This window comes from Trichoplusia ni, chromosome 3 (assembly GCF_003590095.1).
Source record: "Trichoplusia ni isolate ovarian cell line Hi5 chromosome 3, tn1, whole genome shotgun sequence".
Taxonomy (NCBI): Eukaryota; Metazoa; Arthropoda; class Insecta; order Lepidoptera; family Noctuidae; genus Trichoplusia; species Trichoplusia ni.
Genome location: NC_039480.1, coordinates 19,096,264 through 19,107,109, shown reverse-complemented (window position 1 = coordinate 19,107,109; position 10,846 = coordinate 19,096,264). Strand labels below are relative to the sequence as shown.

General features: G+C 37.0%; 3 protein-coding genes across 3 annotated transcripts; 2 read left to right on the top strand and 1 right to left on the bottom strand.

The window, feature by feature from the left end:
* The first annotated feature begins 815 nt into the window (after positions 1–815).
* LOC113492281 lies at positions 816–2,546 on the top strand. Its single transcript, XM_026869721.1, has 2 exons — positions 816–1,057; positions 1,974–2,546. The coding sequence occupies exons 1-2, from the start codon at positions 1,012–1,014 to the stop codon at positions 2,348–2,350; spliced, it is 423 nt and encodes a 140-aa protein (XP_026725522.1). The 5' UTR covers positions 816–1,011; the 3' UTR covers positions 2,351–2,546.
* Positions 2,547–2,548: 2 nt separating this feature from the next.
* On the top strand, positions 2,549–4,518 carry LOC113492277. Its single transcript, XM_026869716.1, has 2 exons — positions 2,549–2,912; positions 3,521–4,518. Exons 1-2 carry the CDS (start codon positions 2,870–2,872, stop codon positions 3,973–3,975), a joined length of 498 nt encoding a protein of 165 aa, XP_026725517.1. The 5' UTR covers positions 2,549–2,869; the 3' UTR covers positions 3,976–4,518.
* An 83-nt stretch (positions 4,519–4,601) lies between these two features.
* Positions 4,602–6,540, bottom strand: LOC113492271 (extradiol ring-cleavage dioxygenase-like). The gene is made up of 2 exons (XM_026869709.1): positions 5,652–6,540; positions 4,602–5,178 (listed from the first exon to the last, which is right to left on the bottom strand). Exons 1-2 carry the CDS (start codon positions 5,962–5,964, stop codon positions 4,616–4,618), a joined length of 876 nt encoding a protein of 291 aa, XP_026725510.1. The 5' UTR covers positions 5,965–6,540; the 3' UTR covers positions 4,602–4,615.
* Between the last annotated feature and the right edge of the window lie 4,306 nt (positions 6,541–10,846).

Below are 10,846 nucleotides of genomic sequence, written 5' to 3'. Positions count from 1 at the left end.
GGTTTTATTTCATACAAGATACAATCTATACTAATATATAAAGCTGAAGAGTTTGTTTGTTTGTTTGAACGCGCTAATCTCAGGAACTACTGGTTCAAAACGAAAACTTATTTTTGTGTTGGATAGACCATTCATCGAGGAAGGTTTTCGGCTATATAACATCACGCTGCGACTAATAGGAGCGAACATACAAAGGAAAATGTGGAAAAAACAGGCAAAAAAAGGGCAGTTATCAATCATAACTTATATCTTCTAACCACGCGGACGAAGTCGCGGGCAACAGCTAATTAAAAATAATCCCCGTTATTTTCAATGGCTTGACCGATTATTCTCAAAGCATGTTTTGAAAAAACCTTAATTGAAATCGCTCTGCTTTCGAGCAGGGGTGAAAGAAATAATTCTTTGATTGTTGATCTAGTAGTTGTATCCACCCGGGACAAATGTTTGGAACAACTATGTTGGGGTCGGTCTCCAATCTAACCGTATTCAGCTAAGTACCAGTGTTTTACAAGGAGCGACTGCCTATCTGACCTCCTCAACCCAGTTACTGAGACAACACGATACCTCTTAGTTAGACTGATTGTCTACATTTAAGCTTCTGACTACCTGTAACCACTGTCAAAAATGTAGGAATAACAGCCGGGACCCACAATTTAACGTGCCTTTCGAAACACGGAGAGTTATGATCAAAATAGTCACCCATCTACGGACCAATCGTGTCAAGCGTAGCTTAACTTGTGATCGATTCACTTATGCGGTTATAGCTTAGCCACGAGCTTCGAAATATGTTTGTGTGATCAACTCATAACCATTCAGACGAAGTTGCGGGCAACAGCTAGTAAAAAAAGAAAAACAGTTTATATTGTGATGTGTAAACCTTAATTCTACCATAAAATTAGTACAAATTTCTAATTATAAATTAATTTCTCGCTATAATTGTTAATTAACGTGCACTTATTAATGAGTAAAGTGTAACATTTTTTAACTTTAACAATCACTTGCATTTGAACGATGAAGGAATACGCGGTTGTTATCGCGTTTGTGATATTTTTGGCTGGTAACATTTTTATTTCCTTTATTTAAATCTTAAAACATAGAAATTACATTTTTAAATATATATAAAGAAACAACATATATTTAAAAATATAAAAATAGTGTCCGACCGGCAACGGGAACAGGGCCCAAGCTGCCGGTGGTCAGGGCTCCAGAGAGAGGAACCTCCTCACGATGCGCGCCGTGTCAAGAAGTACCGCTTTCTGAATCAAACCCATGACCCAGACGCCCACCGAGAGCCTCCGAAGATGTTGATCGAGGCTCTTGGCTTGGCTATTAAGCCATTGGCACTTACGACTATCGGGACAATGATTGCCGAGTCCACCTCCCAATTATTATTATTACTTTTGAGAGGCGATTCATAATAATTTATTTAATAAAGGTTGACTCAAGTGTATCTATCGGGATAGCTATATTGTCGCCGCGTCAGCTCATGATTAAGGACTCTGGTTGAGCGCTGAACTAGTCGGGTACTCCCGATGAATATGCTTAAGTAAACCGTTATTAAATAAATAATTACCGTGACATTTTATTCTATGATCGTTTCTATTAAATTTGCATAAAACGACCCTTTAGAAAGGAATTCGATCGTTTTGGTGATGAAACCGTTGTACAATATTTAAAGGATATGACCGCTATTTTTATTTACTTACCTAGATAGAAAATTTACATATCTTTTCTACATGTCACAAATAAAAATAAACTTACCCCTGGGTGATGTGCTAACAAGTTTTATAATCTGTTGCACCATCAGTTGTTTCAATTCACAGCATAACATAGCTTAAGCTTCTCGCTGTCTTTGTGCATGTGATTTTTCTTTTAATTACTAAATTCAAAAGCGAGGGAGTCGTTTAAAAAAATCCGCTCTTTAGAGCGAAAGTAAAAAAAATGGAAGCAAACTAAACACGCTTCCTTTTCAGACCCAATAAACTCGAAAGGCGCACACCGCAGCTTCTTCAAACCTCCAAGATCAAACCAAGTAGATGAACCGTTAACTCCTAATGACCAAGTTGATGATGTTTACAAAATGCTAAGAATATTCAGTTCAACTTACAAACTGCCAGTCTACATAGTATCATCACACATACACCCAAAGAAACTGAAGAAAATCAGGGAACCAAAGCTGTATCGAAACTTGGACGAACCTTTAAAGAAGAATTTGAAGAAGAGAATCTTCTATGACACTAAGAAGAATTTGAGGAGGACTAGTGGGAAGAAGATATTCTGGCTCGCGAATAGAGATCTGAATAAACGTATCCGTGAAGTCATATTGCCCGGGCCGTTGATTCAACATTGATATGAACGGGCCACGTTTTGAGATTTCAAAATAAAATTTTATTTGAATTTGTGTCTATTTTTTTCGCCAGTAACCTTCATGGGAGGAGATCCGGTCGTTTTTAAAGATTGTCTAAGATGCAGAGGACTTGTTGAGATTTTAAATTTAACAACGCCATCTAGTCTGAAACTATGCAAAGCTTGTATTATGAGTACTAGACAACTGATAACCATAGTAAAATGTTTCAAAATACATACATAATATAGATAAATGACACCCAGGCACATAACAAAAATTATGCTCATCTCACCCACATTTGTCCTGAGTGGGAATCGAACTCGCGACCATAGCAATCAGAGCCACTAACCACTAGACCAAAAAGTGCACTTTTACTTTATGATTTCAACAATAGATGGCGCTTTATTTTCGCGTTCCAGTTATTAATAATCCAATTTGTCGCCATGACTTTTGTAATAGAATTTTTTAATGTTTGAATCCTTTTTATCTTAGGTAACATCAGGCTGTTGTTTCCTAGTTAGAATGAAGGCTTTATTTTTAATTCTTTTTATAATTTATGTATTAGGTAAGTATTTTTGACTGCTATTTTCTATCGTGTAATTAAAATATGGTATAGTCTTGGAGCAAGTACTAATAAGGGGCCATTTAGACGATGCGATAAATGCCATGCAAGTTGCATTACATTGTACAGCGGGGCAGCTTTGATATCTAATCTTTGAGAATATATGGATATGACCAGCAATGTATTGCGACTTGAGCGATATTTCTCGCATCGTCTTAATAGGACATAATTGTGACCGATTTCGTCAACGGCGGCTAGTGTCACAAGACACCAGCCAGCTGCAGGACATATTATAGTGCACGTGCGTGTTCTAACATAGGGACACTCTCTGTTCCCGCACTCTCATAGCGCGATAGACGCGACCGGAGAGATCAACTGTGATATATAATATCAAAAACGAAACTTTCTTGCTTGGTTCCTCCCTTGGTTTCGGACCTAAATGGAGTTTTTCATCATGAGCTGACCGGGCGAGCGAGTAAAAACATCAATGTAAAATTTTAACTCAAACCGAACTAAACTTTTAAGATTTAATAAAAGACTGGAAAGAGTAAAAAATGAATAGATTAGTAATTAGTATGTCAAATCTAACACAACTACAAAAAAACTTTCAGAACTACCCACAATAAAAGCGAAGATCTTACCGCGAGCGTCAAGACATACGAAACGAATCCAAAACTTCAACCAAGGGGCTCTTGAGACTCGCGGGCGAAACCTATTCGAAAATATCAACATCAGGAAAGCTAACACGAGATCCAACGTACCGGTCTACATAATCACCAAATCCAAAGCAATCCCCATTTCAAGAACTGGAGTAGAAACACCAGAAGACGATGATATTTTTGACGAGAATGGGATGCTCTATATAACACAACCAAAGGCACCGAAAGCGGATAAGAAGATTTTAGAATACCTCGATTTTGATGGCAGAAGATCGTACGATTTGAGCAAGAAGAATAAACGGAAACTCATGGCCATGATGAATAAGGAATTGAATAAACAGTTGCTGCAGAAGGCGAATACTAAGAGACGTAATTTCGAAGTCGATTTCACTGAGTTGGTTTCTTGAATAAAGACGTTTTGTTGAGTGTTGTTTTATTTTGATATGATTTTTAGATAGCACTGATTTATGAGTGATAAAGGTGCAACGTGCCACAGGTTCTATCCGCCACAGAACTAGCATTTGAGTGATCCATATATATCTATTCTGGGTCTTTAAAACCAATCGCGACAATAACTAAGTTCCTTTCAGTGATAGATGTTAAAAAAACAATTTTCCGTGCCACTCTTTCAGTAAAGCGTTGTATCGTTATAAAGGTCACTGCTCATTAGAGCCACCCGGCACCCACCCCGCTCCTTCAACTATCTAATTATGGAATTACGTCCAAATATGTCCAGTTGATGGAGTAGGTAAGCTATGCCAAATTATTATCAATGACTAGATTATTCAGTCTCATCATTTAGTTAGATGGATATTTAGAAAATATTATTCACGTATAGTTTTCATCTAAATAATAAAAGAATTAAAAGATAAACTACTTTAAAGTATATTAGGTGTTTAGGTGTGCTTGTGACATGTGCTAGTCAAAAAGATACTGCATCACAGCAAAAATAGCTGTAGGCTTGAAGTTCCAATCCTGAATAATTTCTGAATCCTATCCTTATAAAAGAAATCCGTTTAATAAAACAAATTAATGATTAACTAATCTTTATTCATCATCGTCCCAAATAAAACCGCTCAACAGAAATTTGTATAAAAATACAGATTCAAAATATTTCCTCCCCGGGCGCGTTCCAGCCGCGCCTGCATTCACTATCAACGGCATTAAATGATCAGCTTCTCCTAACGGATGGCTTTCATAACCGCCTTTCTGTTGCTCCCACAATAATATTTTCTGCCTATTTTCAACCTCACCCGTGCAAACATCATTTAAGAAATTATCAAAATCATGATTAACTATATTAACCTCGACATTTTTCAAATTTCTTTCAACTTTATCAAATTCCGCCATATTGTGATATGACATTCCGGAACCAAAGATGGCGACGCCTTCTTTTCGAAACTGGAACAACGCTTTTCCGATGTCGTAGTGTTGTTTCGCGTCTTGGTTTTTTAATATCGATATTTGTATAACAGGGATGTCTGCCTTTGGGTTTATTAACATCATTGGTATAAAAACTCCATGATCCCAACCTCTTTGGTCATCTAGTTGTGATTTGATGCCGGCTGCTTCGAATGCGTTGTGGATTCGTTTTGCCAATTCTGGGTCTCCTAGAATAAAGTTTTAATTGTTAAATAAAGCAACTAGATTATTGACATATTATGAGAGAGAGAGAGATCTTTTAATCTTCAAGTCGAAAACTAATCTACCAGGCAGAATGATAGGTGGCCATAAGACTTTTTAATGGTGAACCTAGAAATATAACTTTTTTTGAGTTGTAAAAATACTTTTATCTCTAAAAGGCCGTTAAAGTTATATTCATAATCGCTCATCACAAGCTTATTCAATAATATGATGTTGCGCAAACAAATTTATAAATAATTGTTATAAAAATTAACAAGCGGTTACACCCGCCGCCCTTTGATTGTGGCACCTATTTCTTGTCTTCGTTTGCAAGCATAGCCTAGATATTATGTGCTAGTTATACCTAAGTAAAAGAGGCAAATACATATTCGAAAATAGAGACATACATAGTTAATAAAAACGGTTAAAATTACTTATAAAAAACAGTATAATTATTTACCTGGAGCATTATATTTGAAAGTATAACTCACTGGCGGGAAATGATAGTAATCGTAAACTAGAGACTGTTGTCGGCTTGACGTTATCGTGACCACATCCTCTTCCCTATGCGCCGTTACAATAACAATCGCACTTAATTTCTCCAAATCCATAATTTTCGATATATTTTTCAATGAATCAGCTATTTCTATATTATGTTCTTCGCGTAAAACGGGATAAGGGCCGCCGCCATGATTCAAAAATATATTCGGCGCGAAATACGCATTTGACAGCTTCAGAAAACAAAAGATGGCGATTAAATTTAATTTTAACATTATTTATGTGTTATCGGGCGTCCGTCAGGAGACCTATCTACAAAATGTGGTGAAGTCTATTTATTTAATTAATATTATCACTGTCCACACTTGTGTCAATATAATTATGTCCCATAGTAAATATAGACCATTTCCTGCGACTTTGCCTGCATTGATTTCTGAATTGAATTGGTATTAAAAAACTGTCGTATTGAGACGCTCCATCTTGACAGTCTGTTTAAGAATTAAAGAGTTACTTAAATCGCTAATCTCACGAACTATAATTATCAATAAATTATCTTCTCTAGGAGAGCCTTTTTCAAGCAATGTTTGGGTCAACTTTTTGACCCATAAGATGCCGCTGCGAACTAAATCTAAGGACCTGTTTGACTCTGGAGTATACAATAGTCGGATTATAAGACTCGCGACAAAAATCTACTGTTGAATTGGCAATTCAGTTAGGCTGAAAGTGATTGAAATCTAATCCAAATAAGTAAATATGTAGTGGCAATAGACTTTAGCCACTCGATATACAACGGCAGTGAGAGATTCTGACAGAGCATGTGGTAGTCTTGCTTGCGGGTCTTAACATGGATTTGCAGGAGGTGCAAATTCGATCCGAACGCAGGCAAAGTACCTACCAATGTGACAATGACTTTTTTAAAGTTATATGGATTTTCTTAATATTCTAAGACTACACTAACAATCATCATCATCATCATCATCAGCCTATCGCAGTCCACTGCTGGACATAGGCCTCTCCAAGTGCACTAACAATCGGCGAAGGAAAACATCTTGAAGAAACTCCAAATATTGGAATCTAAAATAGCCAACCTGCGGTGAGCTAGCGTGGTGATCATTGCTCAAACCTTCCTTATACGGGAAGAGGCCTGTGCCCAGCAGTGGAACAAATATAGGCTAGTTATATACATAGATCCGCGAAGACACTACGTCATTCATTAATAAGTAAATTTTATGCTAAAACTGCTAAAATAGGGATGATGACTGGGTATAAAAAGAAAAAATCTCATTAGTCCCTCAGTTAGATGATTGAAAAGTATGAGACACGTATTTTTTCCTTTTTCAGAAAAACTAGAATTGACAAAGATTAACTGCTTTAAAGTTTAGGAGAGGGGGCTTGTGACGTAACGATAGAGTAAAATTTATACTCAATCGTGACGTCACGCGTAAGTTTCATTCACTGTAATTTGGTCAATTTATGTTTGCGGAACAAATTAAAAAATACGTATCCATTATCTGACGACCTCCGTGGTCGAGTGGCGTACGCACCGGTTTCAAGGTGTCGCTAGCTCTGAGGTCCCGGGTTCGGTCCCCGGTCGGGTCAATGTAAATATTCACATTTCTACATTGTCTCGGGTCTGGGTGTTTGTGGTACCTTCGTTGTATCTGAATTCCATAACACAAGTGCTTTAGCAACTTACTTTGGGTTCAGAACAATGTATGTGATGTTGTCCGCATTTATTTATTTATTTATTTATTTATTATTATACAAAAAACTACAAGACGGACACTGCAAAAAAAATTGTCATCATCCCTAATTTCAGCTGCAACAAACGCACTTTGCGAATAAAATTATACCAATATTTCAATCGGTTATGCTTGAGATAACACATTGACCCCGTTCTTACTACTCATCAAATACTTACAATTAAATGTTACGCATTCGCTGATCTAATATTAACATTGTAAATGTGCATTAAGTATCTATATTTTAATTTAATCTAGATGCCTGTAGAGTTAGCAAGCTTAAGTGGCTGGTAATGTCTGTCGAAGGACAAAGAGAATTTAATCCTTATATCGCGGAAAGTTTCACAAACATTCAAGTTATACGCACAAAGACACCCAGACTCATGACAAGCGTTCGTGGATTACACAAACACTTGTCCTAGGGGGTTCGAACTAACACGTCGCGCAGTAGATTTGACGTGGTGACCTCAACCACTCCGCTGTCACGGGTTCGATAGGCAGTGCCGGCGTAAGGGCCACTGACACCCCGGGCTAAAATATTGTGGCGCCCACTTGAGGGAAGCAATATCAAGTGTTAGTTTTTTGCTGATCCCAAATAAAATTATATTAAGAATTTCATTGAATTTCATCTTTCCTTTAGCGTTACGTTTAGCGGTGGAAGTATTCCACCTCTAGCGTAGAGCACAGTTCTGAGGGTTTGCGCCAGGAGAGGCAAGAGACTCCAACTTCAGACCTTGGCGCCCCCCAGAATTTGTCGCCCTGGGCCATCGCCCCATCACGACCCCCCCTAACGCCGGCACTACCCTTAGGGGACCTAAAGAATGCTTAAAAACCGCGTGACGCAAACAAGTGTAATAAAAACAATGACTTAATAAAAAAAATACTTGTAATTTACTTTATCATTAATTTTAAACAATTTGACGAGAGGTCAAAGTTCCTTTTTGCATTCTTTAAACTGGTTTTATCATTACATTTAATTAAGTACAGACTTTAGTTTAAAACGATTATATTTATCTAGTTTTAAAACAAGTATTTCGCGTTAAATTACGACAACTTACTTTAATTTTCACATTGAACCTTGCTCTAGAAAATTTCGTTCAAAATGGTAAGAATTAGGTAGCTAAATTAGTAATTACGACTGCACGGATAGCTGAGTGGTTGAGGTCACCACGCCAAACCCACTGCGCGACGTGTTAGTTCGAGCCCCGTAGGACAAGCGTTTGTGTGATCCACGAATGCTTGTCCAGAGTCTGGGTGTCTTTGTGCATGTGAATTGAATGTTTGCGAAACCACCCGCGTTACAAGGATTAAATTCCTTACTATGGGAGTCGTTTAAAAAAGAACTTCTTTAGAAGCAGGGCAGTAGGAATGTTTTTACGTAGATTGGAAACTCAGTTATATCATGTGACAGTAAATATATATTATGCAATGCTCTTACATATAAATATGACTTCATAGCGACACGTAATATTCAATCATCATATTAACAGCTGTACTGACTAATATTTCCTTTGCTGAATATCTGAAATTCGACTGGCACTACTGCTGGGGCCGCGGAAACCATAAAAAGGCGGAAATGTAGATACTAACCTCTTTGGTAATTATACTTTGGAGCTGTTTGGCGTTGAAACGTTCGGGACATGGGGACCAGGTGCACGAGTTCTTTATGCAAAGCTTGGTCGACTCTACCCGTGATCAGACGGCTGGTCTGTACCTATTTTGCTCAAAGAATTAGCATTGGCATTCCATGTGGAAATGCCGCCAGACTTCTGGGACATCTTTTTAAGGGATGAAGATGACTTTTTTGAGGGTTTGTATTCATATTTAGTTTTATATAAAATGAAAATATTAGACATACATAGGTTCCCATGAAAAAATGGGAAATTCAGGTAAGTATAGACAAGTTGTCACAATATTAACTTTTTTATCAGCGGGAACAGAAAAAAACACACCAATAACTTTGTAACATCTTTTATAAGCATAATTATTAAAAATAAACAACATTTAAAGCTTATATATCAAAATAAATTACAATGGTCCCTCGACTATACAAAAGGAAAGAATAAATTAATATAAAATCAATAGAAATCTAAAAAAACCCACGTTTTTAAATGTCACTCCATTGAAATTTTATCAAAATTGATCCAGTCGTTTTTATATTTGTAAATTGCATTGTCATCGGGTTTGAAGCTACCCTGAAAATATCAGCCAGCTAGTTTATCGGGAAGTGCCTCAAAATTGTGTTGCAGAAATCCAACCGGAACGACAAACAAACAAGAAAGTAAGTCTATAGAAACGTGGGTAAAAATAATATGTTAGTGCGCCATCTTAAAAAATTAAAAATGTATATTTCAACAGTATTAATTTCTATGGGGGCCTACCACGTCTTATAGAGCAAGAGCCCGTGAACCCCAGACCTTCGTTATTTTATAAAAGCTGAAAGTTTGTCAGCGCATACTCCCAACCCAGGTAAGAACGATGGACCATTATGAAGTTTGGGTTATAGTGGCTTAGGCAGGTAAACGGTACTAAAGGTCTGAAAATACCGATCTAAATTCGTCAAATAATAAAGTGCGATTTTTTGATATTATCTTCAGAATATTATAAAAAAACCCCCTTTTTCATTGCCAGACACTTCACATCGTGGCAACCCCTTGCCAGACACCCTTAATGTTCATGAAATTATAGTTTAACTTACGTTATAGTATAAAAGCTGATTTTTATATATAATACTTGGGTAATAAGTAGATGATGTTTCGTCATTAGCCAGACATTTTTTATAGTTCCAACCCCTTGCCAGACAAGCATGTAGGGTAGCTGTAGGAGCGAGCGCGAGGCAGTATGTATATGAGTGAGTGCGAGTGAGATGGCGAGTTAAGTCATGTCCGTATGGATTGAGGAGCCACTTTCGATTTAAAAAGGAAGCTCGCCCCCTTATTTAGTAGGGAAATCAATAATTTTGTAGACCGAATTCTGAAATTTGTAGTATAATATGTCTAAAGTTATGTAACTGTGAATGTGGCTCCTCAATCCAAACATCTGAATTGAGGAGCCACCTGAAACACGGAAAGTATTCCATGTATATTTTTGAAAATTTTGTATCATTTAGTAGCAATTGTGTATAGTGTCTACTAAAAATTTGAGCCCAGTACTGTTTATATTCAAGAATATACAATACTTTTAATGTGGCTCCTCGATCTATACACAAGAGCATGAATTGCCATGAAAGTTATTGGTCAATTTATATTCCACTCTAAAGACATTTAGTAGTAAGTGTGTTCGAATTTGTAGTATATGGACAAAGTAGTAGACTGAGCGAATTTAATAAATAAATGCATTTCATTTGGCTCCTCAATCGTGACGTCTGCATAATAAATAATTGACTGTACCTACCTGAGATCAAAACGGAATAAAA

What these genes read in the sequence shown, in the direction of transcription:
- LOC113492277 (XM_026869716.1), top strand. Translation starts at nt 2,870, where the DNA reads ATGAAGGCTTTATTTTTAATTCTTTTTATAATTTATGTATTAG. An exon ending in TTTTATAATTTATGTATTAG is followed by an intron (nt 2,913 to 3,520) that starts GTAAGTATTTTT and finishes AAAAACTTTCAG; the next exon opens with AACTACCCACAATAAAAGCG.
- LOC113492271 (XM_026869709.1), bottom strand. Translation starts at nt 5,964, where the DNA reads ATGTTAAAATTAAATTTAATCGCCATCTTTTGTTTTCTGAAGCTGTCA. An exon ending in TTTCAAATATAATGCTCCAG is followed by an intron (nt 5,179 to 5,651) that starts GTAAATAATTAT and finishes ACTTTATTCTAG; the next exon opens with GAGACCCAGAATTGGCAAAA.
- LOC113492281 (XM_026869721.1), top strand. Translation starts at nt 1,012, where the DNA reads ATGAAGGAATACGCGGTTGTTATCGCGTTTGTGATATTTTTGGCTG. An exon ending in GTTTGTGATATTTTTGGCTG is followed by an intron (nt 1,058 to 1,973) that starts GTAACATTTTTA and finishes CTTCCTTTTCAG; the next exon opens with ACCCAATAAACTCGAAAGGC.